This window comes from Protomyctophum parallelum (genome assembly GCF_964188405.1).
Source record: "Protomyctophum parallelum genome assembly, chromosome: 8".
In the NCBI taxonomy this organism is placed as follows: Eukaryota; Metazoa; Chordata; class Actinopteri; order Myctophiformes; family Myctophidae; genus Protomyctophum; species Protomyctophum parallelum.
Genome location: NC_139703.1, coordinates 16,886,922 through 16,913,948, shown reverse-complemented (window position 1 = coordinate 16,913,948; position 27,027 = coordinate 16,886,922). Strand labels below are relative to the sequence as shown.

Sequence of the window (27,027 nt, the reverse complement as noted above, 5' to 3'; positions counted from 1 at the left end):
ACTGAGTGGCTCTACAATTGGTCCACTTCTTAATTTCCATTCATCAAACGGCTATAGCTGGGTGCGAGCTTTTTGTGACTAGTTTTACATTTTTGGCATGGTGTTAGGTATTATTTTGTTACGTGATGGCTGCAGAGAGCTAAAATGCCTATAAACTGGGATTTAATATGTAAAAAGGTTTTCAAAAACCATCTCAAACTAATTTGGCTCCCCGTAGTGGTCTGTTTGCAATGGAACCATAGGCATTTTAAGCTCCTGGCAGCCATCGTGGACGCCATCTTGAAAACGATGCCTTTCTAGTTGATCGCTTTTCGCAAAACTTTAGTATATTATTTAGCACACACACTAGTAACATAATCCAAAAGTACAAACATCTCTTCTATCAATTATTTTGGGTTTCAACTTTCAACCATACCTATATGAATCTAACATTTGAGTCTGTGCAAATAGACCACTAGGGGGCGCGCCCAACACATGAAAACCTTATACCCATACCTAACAGTAAACACCACAAATTCAAAAACCAGTCACCAAAAGCCAAATCTTGGTGATTTCTTAGGAGTTTGCCCCCAGCTACTATAATACATGTCCATTTGAACGGCGTTTAACTCAGACATACAGTGAGGATTTCCCTGTGCGAGGATCGATGTAGGTGGTAGTCCTCCTGTTGTGGTCCACAAAGTAAGGTATACCGTCCACCGTGAACCTCATCTCCCAACCTTCTGGCAGGGGCTTGTCGTTCAGCAAACTGGAACGCACACGCACACACACACACACACACACACACAATAATAAAGACATAAATAATACACAATAACACAGGGGTTTTCAACTGATTATGAACGAATGACCACCACCCTGGCTAAGAATCAACCTGGGGACCACTGTTGTTGGGTGGGGGGGGGGGGGATATGGGCGTGGGGGAAAAGCTTGAACGGAAATATTGACTGTTAAGGGCTTGATTTAATTCACCTCAAATTAACAAATTAAATTAAGCCCTTAAAGGAGCATTCAGTGATTTGGAAAAAAAACCCGGTCCGCCCCGGTAACAAGATGTGCACATGCGGCCCAGGCCGTAGCGTAACGGTCTGGGCACCGGACTGGTGATCCAGTCGCGGTGTGCCGCGGGTTCGACTCCCGGACCCGACACGGCCTTTACCGCATGTCATCCCCCCATCTCTCTCCCGTTTCCTGTCAGCCTACTATCTGTCCCTTAAAAAATCAATAAAAGGCGTAAGCCGCAAAAAAAAAAAAAAAAAAAAAAAAAAAAAGATGTGCACATGCACACGCTCTACAGTGGGGGGGACGCAACAGACCAGCAGCACGCACACCAAGGCCCGCCTCCGCTCGATCCTGATTGGAGGAAGGGCCCCTCTCTATCATGATTGGATGAAGGCTTTCTCACCCAGCACCAAAGGTTTTTTTTTACCACTGGGGACAGCGGCGTCAACTCCGCGGGTGCTCAGGCGCAGAAGCACCCACAGGCAAAATAATAAGCCAATATCAACATGCAGTATATGCACCCACTGTCCTGACTGAAATGTCCCTTCCCCAGTGGTCATGTTGTCATGCACGTAGTCACCACATCTGCTGCCAGGTAGAGAGTATAAATGTTGCATACAGTACAGTACATGATTTATTTCCATTTGACTACGATGATGAAGCCACCTCCAGCCAAGAAGAGATTCGTCCAGTCCATGCTACAATTCGGCGCCGCCGGCTAAAACACACCCTAACTAGTCCTTAATATCTACGGAAAACCCACCAATAAGCCCTTATCCAACACAAATTAACTAATTTTTCTCAAGCCGCACAATTTCACTGGAGCGCAGCGCTTATATGCACGCAGACAGCACATGATACAGGCCTACGCATGTCCCGTCCCAAACACTGAGGACAGTGAGGAGGTAAAGTAAACTTGTTTATAATGTGGCAAGAAAAATATATTCCAATTACTTTTCGGTGCGCACTCACCATGAATCCAAGTAGAGGTCCTCACAAGTATAGCCGCCACAGTCCCAATGGCCCATCGAGCAAAAAGTTGATATCTAACTTTGGCTATAATCAGCCAAATCTCAACCGATTGGTATAATTCCAAATGGTATACACTCAATGAATATTATATTTTCCATTTTTCATGGGTGTATAAGTCATAGAGCCAGAGAAAGGAGAGATATGGTAGGGGAAGCACTAAGCCCTGTTAGCCATGCAGCCTATATGTTTCATGAGCTGTGGTGGCTTGCACTCTCTCAATTAGGGATTTAGTGGTTAATTTCACTGATGTGTACAACCTTTATTCAAAAAGTTGCAAATGTATTAATTAAAAGACTGAGCATGTATGTTTGATATAAGGCCAAACCTCAAAGAATATATTCAGAGTATACTCTTCATTAGCAAACTGTAAATAAAAAATAAAAGAAACTTGTTTTTCCCCACGCGGGGAGGGGGGGGGGGTGGCGGCTGGGGAGGGGGGAGGGGGGCTGCACCCACCGCCGTTATAGGAACCTGACGCCTCTGACTGGGGATAGGGAGGAACTCATTATATGGTCAGCAGACTCTATAGTACAGTAGGGATCACAACACAAGAAATAAAAAGTGATATTTGAATTAAGTGAAACTACTGAATTAACAGTCATTATTTAACTAACATATGCTAGTGGGCTAGCCTGACACTCAGTCTGAATCTCATTTCGTTTCACTTCATTATTCAGACTGAAAGCCCTCCCCATGGCAGCAGTTTATGGGATGGGTGTCGTCAGGGGCGGCCTTAGGAACCTGGAGGCCCGTTTCAAGACCAAATATGAGGCCCCCATATACCTATGACATCATTATTATGTTGAGGCGCCCCCCTGAGGGTGGAGGCCCCCCCCTGAGGGTGGAGGCCCGTTTCAATTGAAACTGGTGAAACATACTTAAGGCCTCCTATGGGTGTCGTCAAAGCGTCAGTCTTCGGTGATTGGTTCATACCAACCAATCAGAATAGTAGGAAAGCAGATGATGTTGTCAATCATGTGGCTATATTGTTAACCCATTTGCTAACCAAACAAACACAGGCAACGAACGCTACTAGCATGTAAACAAAAGCGGTAAAATATGTCGGATGATGATGTTTATAAAACCTCTCGTGTCTGTAAAGAAACTATTTATCATACGTCGATTTAATAGCCAGATTGATACGGTCGTGAGTTACCGCAGTGTTCTACGATCGGATTTCCGAACGACACTGACGCAGCCGTAGCCCGTAGGCAGAGAGACTCCAGACCTGAATCGCCAGAACATATTTTCTTAATGGGCGTGGCTAGCGATTCAGGGCTGGAGCCAGGCGACTAGTGGTCCAGACTGAGCTAAAAAAAAAGAGATTGAGAACCACTGATCAATTCCTTTCCCATAGTTATTCTGTTCTCTTGACCTTCCATATTTAAACTCACGTCTGATTCATTGCATGGTAATATGGTCACATGTCCTAATCATGGTGACCCAACCAGTCAATCCGACTTTCCCTTGAAATCCGAACTCCCTTTTCTGTGGAAGTTCTTGACATTCGACTTCCCACTAACTGACTGAAAACATTGATGTGTCATCATACATCACCAGGTCATTTAGTGCACCGTTCCCCATCTAGTGGTTGATAAAAACAAATCTTCAATGTCCTACATTACTAAAGGCATGGTTCAGGTTCCACATGCAATACCTTCACCAGTGGTCCACGGACCACCAGTTGAAAACCTCTGCAATAATAGAATCTTTGCCACTGCGTTGGAACATGGTTTGACAACAGAGTCAGTAGAAGTTACAAAGGAAGTGAACAACACAAGGTGATATGAATGTACAGTATGTACCCACCCTTGTGTCCTTGGATCCTCCCACTGAGTGGTCCGAGTCGTGTGATGAACAAAGTACACTCTGCCATTGGTGTCCGTTCTCTTCTCTGGGGACACGAAAGGGTAATGAGAAGATCAACGTTTTCATGTGTTATTCATGGTTTACTCACAGCCTGGGAAATTATACTTCCAAGTGCAGTACAGTACCACTTATTACAGATATAGATTTCCTCAAGCACGGCTAAAGGTTTAAACAACAGGGTTATTAGTGAAAAGTCAAGCATGCTTACCCCAGCCATGCGGTAGAGGCCCCAGTGGGTCAAATTCTTTGCTCGCTGCGGCTGCAAGCTGATCTTGGAGCTAAGAGGCAGAGAAAGGGAAGGTGCCCGTTCAATGGCAAAACATTACAAATTAATTAAAATAAGGCCTTTGCACGTCCGTTTGTTACACCACAAGAGATTAATATAGCTATCAAGTTCTACTTTCCCTGAATGTTATTATAGTCCCCTAAGTATTTTTAAACAATGTTAAAACATGCACCTGAAGAGGTGGAGACACTGGATATATTAATTAAACTAGGGATTTATTTTTACAATTTAGGCATTTAGCCGACACTCACTCACAGTGACTTACAGTAAGCAAAGGTAAACGCATGCATTTGATGTATATGTTCTATCGCGCAGTCCTGATACAAACTGTGACATTTGAAAGATTCCATATAGCTGAAACATCGGTGTGTCAAATAAATGTCAGTTGTTATTATGAGGAGGAGTGTGGCCATTTTCTTAATTCCCCTGTAGGGCAGTGTGACGCAAACATGTGATCTGACCAAAGCCTCCAGGACACAACTACCAATTACCACAGTCATGCAGACCAGTACAATGTCACATGAGAGGTGTTTCAGCGTCAAGGGGGCGTGTGTGCATACCAGGGAGCGAAGAGTCGCAAAGCACACAGACCCGGGCAGCGCACCCCACCACGCCTCCGCCCTCCCAGTTCTTCTGCCCCCTTTTTCCATACGGTCGTCACGTTTTCCTTTGACTTTATTATACCTGATGTAAAGAAGCCTTAGTGCCTTTCTGGTTTTATCCTCGTAGCAGATTTTGTATGGACCCATTTAAAAATGTCAATCAAGCTTGTTTGTTAAATGTAGGCGATATAATTGTACATAATGCGGTAGACTAATGTCTGTAATTATATGTACATAGCCTACTTTATCCGCGGGATTCAGATTCGGCATGGGAGCCGGCGTAGACTTTTTCCAATTGCAGTCCTTATTATAATTCAGTGTTTTAGGCAAAGCGATGCATGCCTAATTATTATATTATGTTCATTCCATACCAAAACTCTATCGCACGTGCGTGCGCACGATAAGAGTTACCCGAAGTTACAAATCAGATGGAATCGGCTTCAAGGGCCATAAAGGCCGTGGAAAGGCTGGCGTTCTGCAACAAACCACTAGATGGGGCTGTGGCGTTGGAAAGAGCTAAAAGCTACACAGATCTCGGCGACGCATTGAGAGCTTGTAGATTAGCAATTTTCGGGGGGCAACCCAGCACTCTTTAGCTAGTGGAGATGCGGTGTATACAACATGGATTTATAAACATATTTGTTCCAACGCAAAATACTGTGTTCAAGGTCAGGAGACTTCGGGGGGAAAAAGCTATTTCTTTTTTTGGGCGGGAACCCCTTTGTGTTTTAAGCATTATGTTATACTTTAGCTACAAAGAAATAGCAGATCTATAAGCTCATAGCGCGGCACCGAGTGGAGCGCTATGAACTCGCTAGCGAACGTTTTTAACTCAAATCTATGCTTCTGGGGGGGGGGGGGGGGGGGGGGTCCCTGGAACAACATATTTTCAGATGCGAGTCTCTGGTTGAACTGCTGCATGGCTCCCTGCAGCTGGCTGAACTCACCCTGTATATGAACCTCTGGTTGAACTGCTGCATGTCTCCCTGCATCTGGCTGAACTCACCCCGTATATGAACCTCTGGTTGAACTGCTGCATGTCTCCCTGCATCTGGCTGAACTCACCCCGTATATGAACCTCTGGTTGAACTGCTGCATGTCTCCCTGCATCTGGCTGAACTCACCCCGTATATGAACCTCTGGTTGAACTGCTGCATGTCTCCCTGCATCTGGCTGAACTCACCCCGTATATGAACCTCTGGTTGAACTGCTGCATGTCTCCCTGCATCTGGCTGAACTCACCCCGTATATGAACCTCTGGTTGAACTGCTGCATGTCTCCCTGCAGCTGGCTGAACTCACCCCGTATATGAACCTCTGGTTGAACTGCTGCATGGCTCCCTGCAGCTGGCTGAACTCAACCCGTATATGAACCTCTGGTTGAACTGCTGCATGGCTCCCTGCAGCTGGTTGAACTCACCCCGTATATAAACCTCTGGTTGAACTGCTGCATGTCTCCCTGCATCTGGCTGAACTCACCCCGTATATGAACCTCTGGTTGAACTGCTGCATGGCTCCCTGCAGCTGGCTGCGCTGGTTCTGCCACTCCTCGAAGTTGCGCACAGACTCCTGCGTGGGGCGCTGCCACGTGGTGGTCCGGGTCATGTGGTCCACAAAGTACACGCGGCCCATGGGGTCCACCCTTCTCTCCCATCTGTGGAGAGGACAGGTAGGTGGTTGGCGGTGATGGAGCATGGATGAAAGCACAATTAAATGTCATGACTGAACGTTTTATTACATGATTTATTACTTTTATTATTTTAAATGGCACTCCTGCAAATTCTTTCATTAGCATGGCAATTATTTTTCAGGAACAGCTGCTCTGTCATAATGAGCAATGAGATGAGAAATGTCAAAATATAGCGCACCGAAGTCTGACGTCAATATCGGTAGAGGGCGCCTCATATAAGAACTGTGTTTGAAAAATAAACAAATCATCCGTTTTACTCATATGGATATGAAGAATCAACTGAGAGAAAACGCTAATGTTACTGCTGCTGAATTAGTTAAATTTTCACTAGAAACAGACATGTATCAAACTAGAATCCTAGTTACGTTGCAGCGCAATGGGAAGAAGGAAATTGTGGGATTTGACAGACTCCACTTCATGTTTCAGCTGTGTTTTTAAACCCAGTATTGTGCCCTTCACATGTAGTAATGGATGGGTTATTATTATTATTATTATTATTATTATGTGTTGTTTTTTGGGTGAAACCCCCCCAATACCAATTTCTTCCTAACCGTTTTTTTTTACAAAATCATGTTGATAATATGTATATTGACAAATATACTGTAGATAAATAAATAAACATATAGGGCGCTGGTCCTTTAAGAAAAGTGTAGGAGGGGTCTAACGTTAGCACACGAGACGTGAAGACCGTACGGGCGACGCCATGTTGCTCCATGGTGCTCCATGGAAGGAAAGAAACATGCGCAGTTGAGACCAGGAAGTTGTACATGCCCAAATTTGTGCATGTACAACTTCCTGGTCTCAACTGCGCATGTTTTTCAGGATTTAGAAGACATTTTGTAGAATCGTTCCCAGGTCAAAATGGGTTAAATAAATTGGGTCCAGCCCAGATTTATAAGTAATGAATACATTATTTTAACCCTTACCCTGCGGGCAGAGCGTCAGGCCGGTCCCAGGTCGTTCTTTTTTCAATGTGGTCCACAAAATACACACGTCCGTTCTGGTCCACCCTCTGCTCCCACCTGCAGAGGAAAAGATCCATTAGTAAGCAAAAAAAATATATATATTCAAAAGCTAAAGCATAACATTTTTCATTTTTCAAAAGCTAAAGCATAACATAATGCTTAAAAACACCAAAAGGGGTTCCCGCCAAGAATGGGTTAACCCATTTAGGACGGGAATGCTTCGCATCAGTGTCACTGTTCACACAGATGCGTTCCCGACCGTGTGTCGCTTTATTAGCGCTTAACCACTTTTAACCGATAGGCTAATATGCTATTTTTTTAAATATCGTGAAAATGTGACACAGATATTTGAATATATATTCTTTCACACTGAACGTTTTTAAACTCAAATTATATAACAAAAATATGTTCAGATGAGATGAGATCCACGGCCAAATACAGATCATTCTGTGGGGGGCCTTGACATAAAAAAGGTTTGAGCACCAACTGAAAACGGTCCGGATTTAGATGACATTTTTGTCAAATCAGTTTTCTTCGGGTCCTTAACCCATTTAGACCTGAGGACGATTCTACAAATGTCTTCTAAATCCTGACAGTTTTCTTGAAAAATAGCAGATCTACAATAGCAGATCTACAAGCTCGAGCTTGTAGATCTGAAAAAGCACTTACTGTGTAGCCATTCAAATCACTCATGTGTTTCAACGTCATTTGGGATTGAGCAGCTGGCGATGCCGCCCCGCCAGTGCTCACGCGGATTTGCAGGGGATTTTGTGTGAAGATTAAACGGCTCAGGTAGAAATCAGTAGTAGCGGGAAAGAAAAGCGTTTTCCCAGGATGCCCACTGGCCTAGTGGTCCAAATATAGGCCACATATAGGCTCCGGCCTGACAGCGCGCCACGTGTTCCGAGTCCCTCTCATGCCGACCTTTGCAGCATGTCTCCCATCGTCTCTCTCTCCCTCTTTCCTGTCTGTCTTCACTTAATCCATTCAGGACGGGAACCCCTTTTGATGTTTTAAGCATTATGTTATACTGAAAAATAGCAGATCTACAAGCTTATAGCACGGCTCCAAGTGCCGCGCTACAGGCTTGTAGATCTGCTATTTTTAACTCAAATCTTTGGGGGGGGGGGTCCCTGGAACAACATATTTTCAGATGGGGGTCGGCGGGCCAATTACATATAATGTCTGGGGTCCTTGACATGAAATAGTTTGAAAACCACCAAACATTGAAACATTGTTTTTTCAGAAACTGTCTGATTTAGAAGACATTTTAAGGATCGGCCTCAGGTCTAAAAATGTGATAAAAGGCCCAAAAAAAGCCAAAAACAAATCTTAAACCAAAAGAAAATAAACGTTTTTCCCCTTACCCGGGTGGCATGGGACCGGTGGCCACTCTGGGAGTGGCGGGGGCCGGTGTTGAAGGGGGGGGCAATGCCGAGGCAGAGGTGGAGGAAGTCGCAGCTTTGGGGCAACTGGCGGTTTGTGCGGCTGCGGCTGGTGCTGGTGCCGCGGCGGCGGCTGCTTCAGCTGAAGCATCCTGTGGCTCTGACGAGCCTCCGCTAGCGGAGGCCTGGGAGGAGCCGTCTGACACCGGGGCTTCACTCACCTCACTGGTGGAGGAGCTGCTGGAAGAGGCTGGAGAGGGGAACGGCACACATTGTTGCTTTCGTCCACTAATACTATAAGACGAAAAATGTTTGTCGACTACCTTTTTCCAGTGTTTACTGTGACACTACGGATGAATTATCTAGTCTGTTTACAGTGACACTAGTGGATGAATTATCTAGTCTGTTTACCATGACACTATGGATGAATTATCTAGTCTGTTTACCGTGACACTATGGATGAATTATCTAGTCTGTTTACCGTGACACTATGGATGAATTATCTAGTCTGTTTACCGTGACACTATGGATGAATTATCTAGTCTGTTTACCGTGACACTATGGATGAATTATCTAGTCTGTTTACCATGACACTATGGATGAATTATCTAGTCTGTTTACCATGACACTATGGATGAATTATCTAGTCTGTTTACCGTGACACTATGGATGAATTATCTAGTCTGTTTACCGTGACACTATGGATGAATTATCTACCGTAGTCTGTTTACCATGACACTAGTGGATGAATTATCTAGTCTGTTTACCGTGACACTAGTGGATGAATTATCTAGTCTGTTTACCATGACACTAGTGGATGAATTATCTAGTCTGTTTACCGTGACACTAGTGGTGCAAGAAGCGCATAATCCATTAAAGGGATCGTTTTTGTTTTGTTTTCTGAGCTCAATTGCACCTGGGGGGGGGGGGGGGGGAGGTTGGCTTCTCCTTCTGCACCATACTCCTTGCTCTTCGTGCATGCGTGCTGCCGTTCACTTCCCTGTTTACCAGAAAGAAAGGCTCGTATCTCCTAATCTAGGGAGCTCTCCGTGGTTTTGACCAGATATACTAAACTCTTCATTACTGACTTCAACATGCCTCTCGTTCAAAATATGAACGCGAGGGATTATTGAGATTATTATTATTGGGATTATTATCGTAATCATAGCGAGGTAAGCAAGCAACATGATTTCTCCCGGTATTTGTATGGAACGGAAGGGGGGGGGGGCTTTCAGAGTAAAAGCTGCCATATCTGCGCGGCACCCAGAGCTGCTATTTTGAAAGAAATCCTGGTGCTGATCGTGTCAAAATTCAGTAGATTTTCTGTTGTCTGGGAGTTTTCTTGCTCAAACAAGTGCTCTGATTTGCCTGTGGACTGTCTGTGATGTAAGAGTCCACAAATCCCATATATAACATTACAATTTGTCAGCAGATGTCACTGTTGAGGTCTGTTTGCCTGTTTTCATTGCAGTTTAACACATTGATTGCTAACTTTTGAAATTCTACTCAGGATTGCTTCTGCTAAGCGATTAACATTGGACTTTTTAACTTTTTAGGGGCCCACAGCGAGGGGCCTCTTATAGCACATCGCACATTGCATAAATCAAAAGGAAGCCAAACTAGTCCACTTCAATTTAAAAAAAAAAATATGATTCTACCATCTTCCATTCTGGAGATATTGACCTTTTTCTAAAACCTGCTTTTCACTGCACGCTGCTCTTTTGAAAAAACAGCAGAGATATGGAAGGTTGAAGTTGACAGACATTGACAGACAGATATAAAAATGAACACAAATAATATCATATACATACTACACACTGAATGAAAGCCCTGAATGTCTACTTTTAGGAGGAAAACAAATACACATGGTCCCATGTATAGTTTGTCAGTAATTGGCTGTTGAATGCAGCTTGCGCCCACCAGAGAGGATTTCAGAAAATGCATGGACCTGAAGAACCATTATTCACAAAATAAGGCCTATAGCGACATGTACATACTATATACCGTATGAAACAGAAGACTCTCTGCTTTCATAAGAAAAATACTTCTACTGTAATAATAATACAAATCACACCCCTGTGAAGTGAGCAGTGCAATGTTGCACAACATTGCACTGCTCACTTCACATGGGTGTGATTTTTATTATTATTACAGTAGAAGTATTTTTCTTATGAAAGCAGAGAGTCTTCTGTTTCATACGGTATATAGTATGTACATGTCACTATAGGCCTTATTTTGTGAATAATGGTTCTTCAGGTCCATGCATTTTCTGAAATCCTCAGAGTATTTTAGACAAGACAAGGAACTGACAACTAAATATTCACAAAATAAGGCCTATACATACTATATACCGTATGAAACAGAAGACTCTCTGCTTTCATAAGAAAAATACTTCTACTGTAATAATAATGAAAATCACACCCCTGTGAAGTGAGCAGTGCAATGTTGCACTGCTCACTTCACAACATTGCACTGCTCACTTCACATGGGTGTGATTTTTATTATTATTACAGTATTAGTTTTTTTCTTATGAAAGCAGAGAGTCTTCTGTTTCATACGGTATATAGTATGTACATGTCGCTATATGCCTTATTTTGTGAATAATAGTTCTATAGGTCCATGCTTTCTCTAATCAGACAGTGTGTGAATCTGATCTCAGGTCAGAATGGGCTAAAGTTCTCTCTGAAAAAGAGAATTTTATAAATGAAATGGATTCAATAGTCTAGTATTGACAAACAGTATATGGGATATGTGTATTTTATTTGTTTTCCTCCTAAAATTAGACATTTAGGGCTTTCATTCAGTGTGTAGTATGTATATGATAATTTATTTATGTTTATATCTGCCTGTCATGATAACGTCATGATGATGATGATTCTATGCACATATGTGATCATTGTCTCAGTAAACAAAATCAACAGATCGTTTGATAGCATAACAGTGACTTGAGAGGTTGACATGTCTGGACATGAACCACAGGAGCGACTCAACTCGCAGTGGGGGGGGGGGGTTCCACGACATGTCTGGACATGAACCACAGGAGCGATAAGCGTAGCCCGGCTGGCTGTGATTTCGACAAAATGACAGACAACACGATGGCTTCCGCAGCTTAGGATTGTATTAGTTATCCATTACAAACGGGTCGATTACGTCCCAGACGCCTTATCACTGCAATTGGCTGGCGAAGGCGCTATGGCGATTATGGTGATCAACTGCCGAGAATCTTTTTTCCGAGAATGAGAGTAGCATTGCAAACTGCAAAACGATCGATCGCAACTCGCAGTGTGGGGGGGGTTCCACGGTGTGATATCTGCTAGCCTAGTATACTGCTTCTTTGTCCAAACATGGCTGACGCGACGGCGAAAAAAAGACAGTTGGTCAGATGTATACTGCTTCTCCTATGGCGGTCCTTCGAGAATACGTCATTCGTTTCGCGTATACCTGTCCGTGTGCGTGAAATGGCGATCGACCGTTGGAGATTATTCTTGGTTTATATACGGGTTTATATTTCCGAGAATGAGGCGGCAGACCGGTGAGTTGTCGTTGGAAAGAATTAGAGAGGGCTGTGTCGAGTGGATCTGTGTGAATGAGTGGGGGGGGGGGAGAAACTGTAATGCGATGGAGAGATGCCTCGGGAGAAACCATGTAGAAACAGGAGGGGAAGGGTAATCGAGTGTATTCACAAATTTCACACACACTAGAAAATGGGTAGCTCCATTTTAGATCCCCTGATCTGCGTTGGTCTATGCCGTGTGCAGGACGGCGATGCCGCCTCCCCAGTACGTCGTAATGGATACGGCATGCCTGGAATGTGGTTAGACCAGGCCTCTTTTCAGGAGGTGGGGGGCTTTAAACTCCCGGATCTCACAGCGGATCTTTCTGGAGATGATCAGTGTTACATTATGTGTTGTCCGGGCGTCAGAGAAGTTGATGTACAGTATACAGTAAAAACACCAATAAAACGCTTTAGAGCGTGATGCGCAGACGGCGCTCGAGATTAATAAAACGCTTTAGAGCGTTTTGCGCAATCGATGAGTTAAAAGGCTTCAGAACACACAGAGGAAATCCCATACCGCAAAAAATCTACTGAATGTTCAAGGTTCAGGTTGTGGGGTGTTATAAAACCTAAAAGAAAAAAAAAGAAGAAAAGAAATGAATGTCATGAAACCTTTAATAACGCCATGAATCCTAGCGTCTCTGTTCTGGGGCGAAAATAGCAGATCTACAAGATCACAATGTGTTAACATTGTGAAGAGATTTAGTGTAGAGCGGGGGTAAAGGGACAGACCATGGGAGACCACGGTCAATTAAGTTACAACAAACCATAAACATTTCAAATTAAAAATCCTTTTTAGGCATATACTGTACCGTATATTTGATTCTTTTTTGGAGGGGTGGCTAGCCCCTCCAAAAAAGATTTAATTCCCATTAATTTACTTTATTGGTTTATTTGGACGGGACAGAGTATATTAATGAACATTACATTAAAATGTAGCTTAAATACACCGGATTTAGCAGAGATGCTAATTTCCATCCGTTGTCCCGGACATTGAAAGAAAAAAAAAACAGTACATTTCAAACACAGTAAAAAAAGAAAATTGACAATGAATGGATGCTGTACGATGATAAGCGCTCCCCTCACCTCACACAGGTGTGATTTTATTTTATTAGATTAGTTCATGATTCTTGATATTTTAGCCATGCTGTGCAGCAGGAGATTTTAAATGGATCTAAGCCTATACCATTAATGAATCCCCCGAGTAACGGATGACTCATCCTACCTTTCCCCTTAGAAATATTGCACAAATCAGAGCCTATTTGTCATTGGACGATGCAAAAACGCTGATCCACACTGTTGTTTTTTCTCGGCTTGATGACTGCAATGCACATTTTTCTGGACTGCCAAAGAAAACGACTGACAGACTACAACTTGTCCAAAATGCGGCAGCCAGAGTTTTAACTAAAACTAAGATGAGAGAACATATTACTCCAGTTTTAGCTTCACTGCATTGGCTTCCGGTTGTTTTTAGGATTGATTTTAAAATTATTTTACTTGTTTATAAAGCTCTCAATGGTCTCGCACCTTCCTACCTACTGCCTGCCTAAATATGTCCCAAACCGCCCCCTAAGGTCTTCCACTGCTGGCCTGCTCGCTGTGCCTAAAAAAATGGCAACTAAAAAACACGGTGAAGCAGCTTTTTAAATTACTTGGTATTCATGTCCTCACTGTAATGCATTACTGCTATTTTTTATGTTTTATACCTTGCTTTTATTTTCTTTGAGTTTAATATTAACCACTTACTAATTAGGGGATGGTTTGCCCCACCTGGTTAAGAGCAGGATTGCAGCAGGTGGAGGCAGTTCAGTATTACCTGAAGCTAGAAGAGACATCAAGGAGAGCTGCAAGCCAGGACCCCATAGAAGGATAAATAGTCTGTAACAGTCTCTCAAGATCTGTTTTAGCCAGTTTAGCCAGCAGGTGTATTTTGTTTCCTATTTTTGTAATGTTATTTTGGCCAGTATTTATTACTTATTTTTGGACTTGTCTTGCACTGCACTTTGGAGGTAAATAAAATGCCTGAAATGTCTACTCCCTGGAACCTCCGGCCAACGGCCAGCATTATCACAGTGCTATACACCCAAAATAATATTACCTGGTGAGGCTGTTGGTCTCCGGGGGGTTGGAGGAGGGGGCCGGGCTGGTCTAGGTGGCCGTAAGGCGTTGGAGTCCCCTGGAGACGGGGCAGGAGACCCCGTACCGTTGACAGCATGGCCGTTAGGGACAATGACCCAATCTTCTGAATCACTGGAGGGAGACGTGTCTCTGCTTGACCTGGGGGAGGAAAAAAATAAAAAGGTCAGTGTCAACTACAATGTTCACTGAATAGTTAATGTACAGTATGTCACACGAGGAAAGGAAACCCACTCTTTAACCCCAAACTTAACAATTAACCCAAGTTAAGCATAAACAAACAAAGAGTCAACCTTATACAGTAGGATGTGCGGAAACAACAGAATGTGTACTACACCTGATGCCAGAGTTCCCGTTCTGCCTCGCATTTCCATTGATTTCCACAATGAGAGCTACAGCTACAATAAAACAGAAAAATGGACACATTCATTTTGATGTGTGTGTGTCTGCTCTACAGTCACAGAGCATCACAACATGGTGCGTTGTGAGCTTGTAGATCGATATACATTTTTTTAAACATTTGTGTACAGTAGGGCTGAAAAAGTAGGGCTGAAAAAGTTAGAGACACACAACTTATGCCATGTCACGATATAAGATATGATTAGGAATCAGGATATTCAAAATCCCAGACGACATCTAGTCTCATATCACAATATCAATAGAATATCCATATCTCAGCCCTAATAAGTTAGTCCGCCAGTCGAGGTGGACGGGTAGGAAATTTGGTATATACCGGTAGTCTTTTTATTATTTCTTGTGACACTACCATTAACATGTCAAACTTTCCTTTTGCTTTAAGGAGCATGCAACATGCTAGGGCGTTTTCATGATTCTGAATCCATTCCAAGCATTAGTTTTGCACAAAATACACTCCTTGGGCTAAAAACAGCCCATAGCCACTTGCCCAAAATGTGCTGACCTCATCACATTCGGCCGTTTTTTGTGCAAAACTAATGCTTGGAATGGATACAGAATCATGAAAACCCTACTTAAAGTTTGATATTTTTGCCTGCCATAGGATGTTAATGAAGAAATCACACCGGTGTGAACTGAGTGGTGCAACGGACATTGCTGTAAGCTGTTCCTTGGAGTGGTTGCACCACTAAAAAAAAGCCCATCATGAATGTATGTCTATAGACAATATTTTAGGCCAATAAAAAAAAAGACTATAAACCAAATTTCCCTCTTTAAACAAAAGAAGCCTGTCGGCTGCCGGACTAAGTGTGCTGTGCGTGCGTCTGCGTTTCCTCACCGAGTTCTCTTTCTTCATTCAGGAGGGCGTCTGGGTCTACCTGCAAGCCGTCCAAACACACCGACAGGTCACCCACTACATCGCGGGGGTCCCTGTCGGAGCACAGCTGCAGCGTCTGGACCACCTCACACACTGGAGAGCATACACACGCACACACACACGATGCACTTCAGTGGAACAATATGATTTACACAGACCTACACAACAAGCACACTAGAGTAGACATAGAGTAATATATACAGTATCAATGATGTCACTCTGGAGAGAGAAAGAGAACAAGGAGCTCTTGTTCTCTAGGACCAACTGCCTTCCGGTAAAATTGGCCTCTAAAAACTGGAGCTCAATTTACGTTATACAGTATATTATCTACATTCTAACAGTACAAGTTAACCACATCAACCCTAGCATCCCTATTTTGGACATCATGCCCTAACAGGCGCCGAACATAGACGTTTCTCTCCTAAGTTGAATGTTGCCACCACTGTTGGAGCAGCCATAAACTACACAGATTCATCCCCATGTTCTGGGCATCTTTGTAGAGTTAGTGTTAGTAAGAAGCAGGTAAAAGAGTAACGTTCAGACTAACATCAGTCACTCTAACTGGCTGTTTACACCACAGATAGGTTGTCTCCGCCTACAGGAAATACGTTTGCTGCGACCATGAGACCCGTTTCTGAATTTGTCTATACAGCGGCCATGCAGGTAGATTAGTCTAGTATTATTCTGCTGCTGCTATACTGCATGCGAATATCTACGATGGCAACCCACCGAAGAAGACATGCGCCCAGATTCCAGAGGAAACTTTGTTCGTGCCTAAACCTGTGTGCCTGTCGACTCCCAGATGTTGTTTGTTATTTTTATTTTTCTGGAAACTGGAATTAGGCATATGAAAAAAAAATGCATATAAACATCAGCTCCTCGTGGATATCATTGCGCTAGTGTTAAATTTTTCTGTCATTATAGTCACTCTTAGAAGAGGGCTCCATCTGGTGGACTATTTAGTACTACACTACCAATGACAACACGCATGCACACAGGTAATTCATTTTATCTGTGGTTTGTTACTGTACAAGCCCTCCTCCCTGGCCTGTGTGTGTGCCTGTGTGTTAGGCTGTGCAACAGTGACACCTGGTGGTGAACAAACACTAAATATTCTCGTGCTCGGACACAGGGACAGACCCAGGGACACACACACATGCGTGTCTATAAGAGTGGTTGCACCACTCAAACAATCCACCACACACCACTGCAATTATCTAAAATAATTGCAATTAGACGACCATGTAATAATTGCGACAGGCCAAGTGTTGTCCTCATGGTTAACTCAATTCCACTTTCATGTGTGCTGGCGTGGAGCCCTCCTCAGCAGACTTTCACTGTGAAGGAATGCATGGCACACGAAGTACGAACAGACAACTATTGTAACATGGAGCGACCTTTCATTGCCGTGATGATGATCAAAAGCCACAAACAGCAAAGCAGTGGACAGCATTTTGTATGGATGAGGTGAAGTTTTAGACTCTTTCTTTTTTTGGTCGGTATTATTTTAATTGCAGGGTACTGAAAAGCAGCTGGGCGGACAGGGAATTAACTATGACTGGCATGTGTGTGGTAATGTTGGCACATTTTATCCAGTAAACACACTGTAGGGTCAAGAGAAAACGCGTTGTGAGCTTGTAGATCGGCTATTTTCAGCAAGTGTAAAAACAGTCATTACGACAGCATCAACGCCCACCAAAATGCATTTTAGTCGACTAAATCAACTGTAGAATTAGTCGACCAAATATTATGATATTTAGTCGACTGAAACTAGACTAACACTAAAACATTCCCAGTGACTAAAATGTGACTAAAACTAACTGAAAACTATTCAAGAGACTAAAATCTAAATGTGCTGCCAACACACACACACACACAATCCCTTGTTCTGTGATTAAAGTCCATTATATGTTTTCATAATAAGAGTTTAGTGCATTATATTGACACACTTCTATCCAGATCTGTTAACTGCTATAAAGTGTGATTATGCAATGTTATCTCACATGCAGCCATTAAAAGCTTATCTTGTTCAGCCTTTTAAATTGCGTGAGAAAGAATTTAGATACACATTGGTAATGTTTTGTAATAATAGTAATAACCATCTTCAAAGTAACTAGTAAGTAACTAACGTTTTCATATAATTGTAGTGGAGTAAGAAAAACAAACATCTTAATGAAATGAAAACTAAGCTATGATGACTAAAACTGAGACTAGTTATAGACAATTTCATCAAGAAATATAAACTAGACTAAAATGTTAGGAAGGGACTAGTGGACATTTGGACAAGAGATCCAGTATAAATCATTTTACACTTGGTTGCATGCTGAAAATAGCCGATCTACAAGCTCACAACGCGTCGCAGCGCGTTGTAGATAGCATTTTATGTCGACTTAGATAGTATTTTAGACAGACTTATAGCTCGTTACGTAGACAGCACTAGAATTGCATTTTATGTAGTCATAGCACTTTATAGTACACATGTATATTGTATAATATACATAATATAGTATAGTATGTATAGTTGACATAGATACTCCACTATTACGTTCTTAGTTTATACACAACTCATGATAACTACTTTTTATATATGCGATGTATGACATGCTTTTGTTTTTGCTTAAATGTAAGTCGCTCTGGATCAAGAGCGTCTGCTAAATGCCTAAATTGTAAATTGTAGATCGGCTATTTTCAGCAAGTGTAAAATCTCCATTACGACGACATCAAGGCCCGCCAAAATACATTTTATTTTACTAAATCAACCATAGATGTAGTTTTAGTCGACTTAAAATCTCATGACACTCATGACTAAAACTAGACTTAACAGTAAAACATTCCAGGTGAAACTATTCAAAAGACTATGACTAAAAAAAAAATAATCTAAATGTTCTGCCAAAAACAACACTTGCCACAGAGCAAAACTCACATTTCAAGTCATTAGCCTTCAAGGTCTCACTGATCTCCAGGGTCGCCAGTCCCAGCAAGATGTCCGCTTTCAGAGTCTGGTGGCTCCACACGCGGAAGATCAAGCTGCTGAACGGGGTGACGATTCTGCTCGGGGGAGAAGGGGGGAATGTAGTGACATTTAGTTGTATTAGCATATAGAGGGTATGCGTGTGACATTATCGTACCTGGATGTTATGCAGGAACGCCCACTGAGTGGCAAAACAACTACTTTCTGGCCTTGACAGCCCATTCATCCAAACAGAAAAGTCCTGTCTGATTGCATTAAACAATGTTAAACTCACCAACATGGCAGCTGAACGAAAAGCTTGAATTATCCTCTTTCTATCTGCAAAGTTTTTGTTTCATGAAAATCCACCATAGAAACATTATGAGCTACTTTCTGTCAAGAAATGTCCTGCATTTGATTATTTTTCTAAGTGTCAGAGTTTGGAAGTGCTTGTATTCAACATTTACACAACATTTTGCTGCCTCCTGCATTATGTGACATTTAAAAAACAGGTGGTACGCAGGACGGTTGAGTGATTTCCAACGAGCACTTCCAAACTCCAACACTCCATGCTACTCAATGTTTTGCCACTCAGTCTAGATGAGGGGGGCATACTCTCTATTACAACATAGTGTTGATGTCATCGACTACACAACCTTGATGAAAAATGTTCGTCGGCTACCTTTTTGATGAATAGGCAGGAGAAGGGCGCACGCCAATATTAATGAGGTGCCAGAGGCCTAAGGTGATGAATAATGAAACAAAGAAGAAAAAGGCTGCACACTCTTAGCCACGATGCCGGAGGATTATTAACAGAAACCAACGTTTCGACCTGTAAGGTCTTCTTCAGAAGAAGACCTTATGTTTGGTTGCACTCTGAAAATAGCAGATCTACATGCTCACAACCAAGTGTATCATCATCAGGCATTACAATGCCCGCCAAAAAACTGTATATTTAGTCGACTAAACTCTAAATGATATTTAGTCAACCGAAACTAGACGACTAACACTAAAGCATTTCAAATGACTAAAATGTGACTAAAACTGGATGAAATGTTATTCAAAAGGCTATAACTAAATCAAAATGTGCTGTCAAAAACAACACTACTGCAACAGCATGAGGTCACAACTGTGATGTTATAAACCACTTAACGCATTCTGTGCGGGAACCCCTTTTGGTGTTTTAAGCATTATGTTATACTTATATTTAGCTATTGAAAAATAGCAGATCTACAAGCTCATAGCGTGGCACAGAGTGCCGCACTACAAGCTTGTAGATCTGCTATTTTTGAAAAATCTTTGAAATAAATTCATTCTCTACACCAAATCTCTTCACTGAAATGATCCGAAGGGTCACTTCAAATGTGATGCTGCGTTTCAAATTGCCACTCTGTCCCTCCCAGAGATGCAGTGCGGATGGATGGGCTTCTGTGACACCACCCAAAAGATAATAGATACAACACCACCCTAGTATATATACGAAGCTGAAATGAAATGCAAAGTCAAACATCTGTTTTTGATGCGTTGTAGTAGTAGTAGGGCAGGCTGTTTTCCCAAGCGGAACTCAGAGAAGTTACCCTTAAGGGGAAATACCGTATTACACACACCTGGCAAGGAATAAGCTCATCTCCACACGGTAACAAATGGCGTTCATGTCTTATGTGTGGTTGGGGATATATTGTATTTATAATCTGTAGGGCAGGTGTGTTTATCACACAGATACTTTTGATTTACATTATTGATTTTATTCCTTGCTCGCATCCACCGCTAAATGGCAGTAGCAATAGTTCAGCACAGGCCACCATAGATTTGTTCTATTGTTTTAGAACGACAGCTGTAAGATTAGTCTTAAATCATGATTATAATGTTATTCATTAAAAAGAAGTCTTTGGCCTGGAGGCACTTTGTGAAAAAGAAGTCAAATCAGTACTTGGCCTTCAAATTTTAACATCCAATATCACACACAATACCTTTTCCCCCCAGAGTCCAGAGATGGTTGTGGGTGACTGACCATTATTTAGCTTTTCAAAACCATACATTGCCCCGTCCTTTTTACCTCTATTTCTTGCCCAAAAATAGCTCACAATGTGCCGTGTTGCTACGCATTGTGAGCTTGTAGATCTGCTATTTTCTCTGAACATATGCCTGTGTGGTACGGTATGTGGTAAATAAATCATCTGAAAAGCTAAGTTTGTGAGTGCAGACTATCGTTTGTATCAAATCATGTAGCATCTCACACGACCCATTCAATGACAGCAGCACCATAGTTAAAACAAAACGGGTGAGCCTACACAGCAGGTCTATTGTAAAGTTTGTTATGTCTTTAACTGCAGGGAACAATGGCCCTTGTGAGAAAGTATAGAAGAGGCTACAGTGCCGCTTCCTTCAGGGACCGCTTTTAGTAGCCTTCCTGAAGTGCGATAACTAGTCCAAGGAGATCTGTGTGGCATCACAGTAACTGACGCTGCACAAAATGGGCTTTGAGAAGAGAGGCATGGGATTTTTAACTCATTTTGCAGCAGATTAATCTGTTATGCAACACACGGACTAACCAGCTAACCTACAAAAATAGAAAGATGCAGTGTTCACACACACAGCTCTTTTGTGTATGTGCAGGTTCTCAATGTCATGGGGTCCGGGGACCACCAGGCCAGGGGTCCTTGAGGTGGACCCCTGGCCTGTCTTGAGTGTGCAAATGTAACCAAATGAACCTTTATGGGTCCATTTGTACCTTCTCAGATTTAAATGAATACTGAGGATTGTATAGTAAAAATTAGGGCCCCAGAGATTTATAAAAAATAAAAACGTATAAAATGGTCCACTCCAGTGGTTCTCAAAGTGGAGTCCGGGGACGCCCAGGGGTCCTTGAGGGAGTTCCAGGGGGTCCACAGCTAAATTGACCATCATGGGTCTGTAACAAAGATTAAATTAATATTGGTTTTACAATATAAATTGGTGCCCCAGAGAAATTGGGGGGTCCGTAGCCTAATGCAGGTCAATTATTCAAGATCAATTATGCAGGTATTTTCAAGGTCAAGTGCTTGAAAATAAAATGGTTGAGAATCACTGCTAGAGCCGTAAAAATCCTTTCAAATGGGGGTCCACGGGCTAATACGGTAGGTGTCAATTTGGGGGTCCTTGACATGAAAATGTTCAGAGAACCACTGGTCTACTCTAATGCATATCAAACTTTATTTCTGTTTTTGTATGTCAAATATGTGTATATGTGTTTCATACAAAGCCGCAAGACAAATTTCAGTGGAAACTGACAATAAAGTACTACGTACGTATATCATATTATCAAACTCCCCTATGGATCTATACTGGACCATTCTTCCCGAAATATATACAGGGATATATCTACATGCGTGTAGGTCTACCCATCATCCACATGAGCAACATGGCTGCAGCACTTACACTGTGAGCGGCTGCTTCCATTTGGGGCTGTGTGTGTTGTTGCATTTCTCAGTCTTCTTGGACTGGCCGTCCACAGCCACCTCCACGTACGGACTGGGGCCAAACCAGTTCTTCTTGTTCTCCTTGAGCTTGGCCGACAGCACTAGAGGGACCGAAGCATCAGCCGTGTTAGTGTCACATTCTGACCTGAGATCAGATTCTAAAAATGTCTTCTACTGTACATCCTGACAGTTTTCTGAAAAAGCTATGTTTCTATGTCAGTCGTTCTTAGATTTTTCAAAAATAGCAGACCTACAAGCTCATAGCGCGCCACCGAGTGGCACGCTATGAGCTTGTAGATCTGCTATTTTTCAATAGCTAAAGCACGACATGATGCTAACACCAAAATGGGTTCCCGCCCAAAATGGTTTAAACGAAACGCCACAGGTAGAGGCATACGTTCCGACATACCAACGGTTCGACAGTCATTAGTCCGACACCCTACCCCAAACCCTAACCTAACCACAAGCACCACGCAACGCATGTCGGACCAACACATGTCAGACCAACACATGTCAGACTTTTGGTGTGTCGGATAAGCGTGCGCACCCCAACGACACATCGGGGCCGCACAATTAATCGAAAGTAATGAAGAATCATGATTTCATAACTTTATAACTGCCTTCTTCACTTGCAATTGCCTTCTTCAATTGCAATTACAATATTATATGTAATGGGACAGGTACAGTGATGTAAATGGGTTTCAATGTCTTTTAGATGGGTCCCAGGGATGCAAGCTATTTGCATCACTACAGGTATAATTGGTCAAATCGGGTACACAGATTACCTGATGATAGATCTTTGTACCAAAACATTGTTTCTGATTCCAGTAAATGTATATTTTTAATTACAAGCGAAGAAGACGCTTAGTTTCTTCTACATCAGGGGTGTTCAACCGATTGTGAACGAGAGACCACCAACCTGACCTTAGAATCAGTGGGGACCACTGTTGTGTTGTGTGGGAATATGGGCTAAGATTAGTGCTTTTGTCACACTTGCTACAGCATGCATCCCATGTGTATACATTATATATATACACATCCAACCTGCTCTTTTATGTTTCACAATACAGAATGTAATCGCGAAAACTTGCCAATTAATTTGAACACCTGGTTTGTTCAGCTGTTGCACCTCGTCCTCACTTCCTGGAGGGAAGGGGTGTAACCAGAACAATAATACAACCCATTTCCAAATCCATCAGACTAGAAGAGGGGCAATAAAATCAGAGACTTGACCAGACCTCAGCCATCTTGCATTATCCTCTATCTGCAAAGTGTTTGTTTCATAAAAATCTACTTTCTGTTTCAAAGTGTTGGAGTTTGGAAGCGCTCGCTCTCAGTAAAGCAACCAGGAAATGTCTGGTTCCCAAGTGGCTATTCTAGCTCCTGAGCCACAGTCGCATTACATTTAAAACAAAAATTATCTGGATGATTTAGGCATTATTGTGTACATGCATCCGTCCGTACCTCAGAGGTGATACCACTCCTTGCTACTATCACTATGACATCAGCATTGAGTTAACATAAAGAGGAATGACTGTCTGAATGTTCACCGATTTGTGTTCACCGATCACCACATTTCAAAGAACAGTATACTGGACAAAATAAACATAGAAATCGGGACATAATTAGTGGACAATACACTTACCGGTGACTTGTAACTGGGCCTTCATGGCAAAGCCATAACACTGCAGCCTTCTTTGGCTACACAGAGATGGCCTGCAAAACCTAGAACCAATGACACCACACATGTAAACACGGAGACACTCTAGACAGGTAACCTACTTAAAAAGGATTAGGCTTTCGTTGCCACAGTCAATGTAAAACAGACAAGAGCCTGGCTGTACATAGAGTACTAGTTAAGCAAGCAATCCAATTATTGAAGTGCAGTGAGTGATCAAAAAATATACATCTTGTGATACTCCAAAAAGTCATTGAAAGAAAAGGACCGAATAGACAGAAGGAGCGTACTGTACATCCTCAACCTCTAACAGTGACACATTTGTTGTGGCACTGACTAAAAGACAGATTGTACTTGTTCAGCCTACTTCTCTTTTAAAAAGTAGATCAGACTATAACAAGAAGTGAGAGGTGCTCCATTCGAACACACATACTTTCAAGTTTCAATTTTTATAATGGGATGATGAATCTAGAGTTGCAAATTACCCTCCATTGCCAGCCCATTGATCCAAATCAAATTGCAGCTGTAGGTAGGGCAAGCTTATTCTGTGCAGGTGATCATTTTGTGTTTGAGTTTGGGAGCGTTCGTGGAAGTGGAACTGAATGACTGAATGGCCCTGCGTACCACCCGTTTTGAATTTGCAGATAATGCAGGAGGCAGCAGCACAATATATAACGGCACGGAATTTCTTGACAGAAAATAGCTCAGAACATGTCTATATCACATGTCTATTTTATAAAACGCTTTGGATTGTAAGAGGATTCAAGCTTGCCCAACAGCTGCAATGTTGGTAAGTTTATTATTGTTTAATACAAGCAGATCCGAATTTCGATTTGGATCAATGGGCTGTCAATGGAGGGTATTGCAATTTGCAACTCTAGATTCATCCCATTATTAAAAAGAATCTAGTGTTGCAAATTGAGGCTAGTCTCAGGAGACAGCATCATTATGCAAGTGTTCTTGACAATCACATTCAGTAAATCAACAAAAGATAAAAGCACTGAGCAATATTGGCATACATTTGTGTTGACACATTAAAACTATCTAGTGCAATAACCAAATCCAATGTTAACCCCAATGTAAGACACAACAATATGTCTGTCACAGCAGACTTTTGCTGGTTGTTCATCTCTAGCCCTAGAATGTCTCTGATGTTACATACATGTTATGTATTGCTAATTGCACAATACAGAGCCATAGATCGCTCATATCGGCACACAGTTAGCAGCGGCAGAAAGGCGGCATAAATGTGGTCCGTGCTCTGTGTGTACTCAACCCAATAAATAATTCCAAAAACTTCCGAGTCAAATATTGCCTTGTAGTTTCATATCCATGTGAAAGTTCTGGCAGAAAACATGTGTTTAGTAGTCTAATATCTCCATTTTTCTACGAGCTTCAAACGGACAACATTCTCTCCGGTCAAAGGGCCTGGAATGACAGCTGGACTTCATTCATCAAAACTTCCTCTGATCACCACGAAGTGTTTGGGGCACACAATTGATCGGTGCGTTTCAATTGGTGCTGGGTAATTATAAATCACACCACCTGCCAATTGTGTGCCCCAAACATTTGTGCTTCCCTGGACAATTTGTGATGACGTTTGTGCTTCCCAAAAATATATTTTACTAAGCACACGTTTTCTGTTTCACATGGATATGAAACTAAAGGACAATATCTGACTCCAAGTTTTTTGGAATTATTTCTTGTAAGAGTACACACGGAGCGCAGACCACATTTATGCCTGCCAACTGTGCGCCGATATAGGACCGATCTATGGCTCTGTATTGGGCAATACATGAAATGTATGCAACATCAGAGACATTCTAGGGCTATAGTTCATCTCTAGTATTCTGTTTGAGTTAGCATGGATTGTTTCTCACAAACAATTGCCAGCGGTACATGACATTGTAACACAATGTGGTCTTGGATCTATGATGCATTCTGTCAACTTGTTCTAGTAGTATACTACTGTATCAGGATCCACAGGGTTGAGGGGGTTCCATGGAATCCCAGTTATGACAATACTAGTTACAAATGGACGCCTTACTGGGAGTGTACAATTTGATCCCATTAAAATAACAATAGATAACACTGCAGGGGGTCCTTGAAATAAAAAAGGTTTAGGATAACAGTTACTGTACACACTGACTTCTGAAGCTCCTGTGAGTCATGTCATAACTGAAAATCCCAGTATATAGGTGAAGGTGCATAAAGGCTGCTTTGACATTTTAACCTTTATTTCTTTATTTATTACTAGACTATACACAACAAAGACACTATAACATGTATAATTGTGAGGGGGCAATGTGTGGAAAGATCTTTTAGTTACGTCACTTAAGTAAAGCTATTATCTAACGTTAGCTAAACACAGAAGATAATCCAGAGATCTTTCAGAAACAAGCTCATTCACACCCGATTCCAGGTTGAACATTAGCATAGGCAGCTATATAGCCAGCCAGCTATAGCATGGACACATTCATTATTCAATGTAAAAGAAAAACGTTACTTTAGCAGCGATCCGAGCGGCGGTAACGGAAAGGAAAGCTCAAAGATGGCAAAGGAGAGGGCATAGGACAGGACACTATACTAGCTGACGTGCCACACAACACACCGACCCCGGCTGTTAGCTGTTTATCAGCGAGCTAAAAGAAGCTAACGCCACACACACACACACACACACACGGGTACATGACGTTATCTTTGATCCGTCGTTCCATCGGGTACATCTCACGACGCTCGAAGTCAAACGACGTCGCTCATACCTGAGATATAAGTGTTATGTGTGATGAACGGAGCGTCGTCCACAGCTGTTTAGATGCGTGTTGTTGTTGTCTGTCAGGTTGTTGACAGTCAGTCAGACAGACAGACAGTTATAGGCAGGCAGCCTGGCTGCCACTCCACTGACTCCACTCCACTCAATCCACACACTTACTTCCGGTCATGTTTGGCTGTCATCGCAGGTGCTCCAGAAGAAGAGCAACCTTTATTTTATATTTTATTTTATTTTATTTTATTTTATTTTATTTTATTTTATTTCTCATTGTGCTGAATGTCCCATTTCAAGTTTTCAAAATGTATCAAAATCTTTTCTACAAGCTCACAACATTTGGAATTTGTACTTACGTACA

At 42.2% G+C, this 27,027-nt stretch overlaps 1 protein-coding gene across 1 annotated transcript in view; it reads right to left on the bottom strand.

Moving 5' to 3' along the window:
- LOC310863560 (E3 ubiquitin-protein ligase Itchy-like) overlaps positions 1 to 26,802 on the bottom strand; it is a 42,030-nt gene extending 15,228 nt beyond the window's left edge. Inside the window, exons 1-13 of the mRNA XM_083771993.1 lie at positions 26,662 to 26,802; positions 23,867 to 23,946; positions 22,181 to 22,322; positions 18,737 to 18,861; positions 15,775 to 15,906; positions 14,860 to 14,920; positions 14,485 to 14,663; positions 8,813 to 9,080; positions 7,407 to 7,502; positions 6,270 to 6,444; positions 4,112 to 4,181; positions 3,844 to 3,928; positions 620 to 748 (exon numbers count right to left, since the gene is read on the bottom strand). Of these exons, the coding sequence (XP_083628119.1) occupies positions 620 to 748; positions 3,844 to 3,928; positions 4,112 to 4,181; positions 6,270 to 6,444; positions 7,407 to 7,502; positions 8,813 to 9,080; positions 14,485 to 14,663; positions 14,860 to 14,920; positions 15,775 to 15,906; positions 18,737 to 18,861; positions 22,181 to 22,322; positions 23,867 to 23,891 (1,487 nt within the window). The 5' untranslated portion in view covers positions 23,892 to 23,946; positions 26,662 to 26,802. The remainder of the gene's footprint in view (positions 1 to 619; positions 749 to 3,843; positions 3,929 to 4,111; positions 4,182 to 6,269; positions 6,445 to 7,406; positions 7,503 to 8,812; positions 9,081 to 14,484; positions 14,664 to 14,859; positions 14,921 to 15,774; positions 15,907 to 18,736; positions 18,862 to 22,180; positions 22,323 to 23,866; positions 23,947 to 26,661) is intronic.
- Between the last annotated feature and the right edge of the window lie 225 nt (positions 26,803 to 27,027).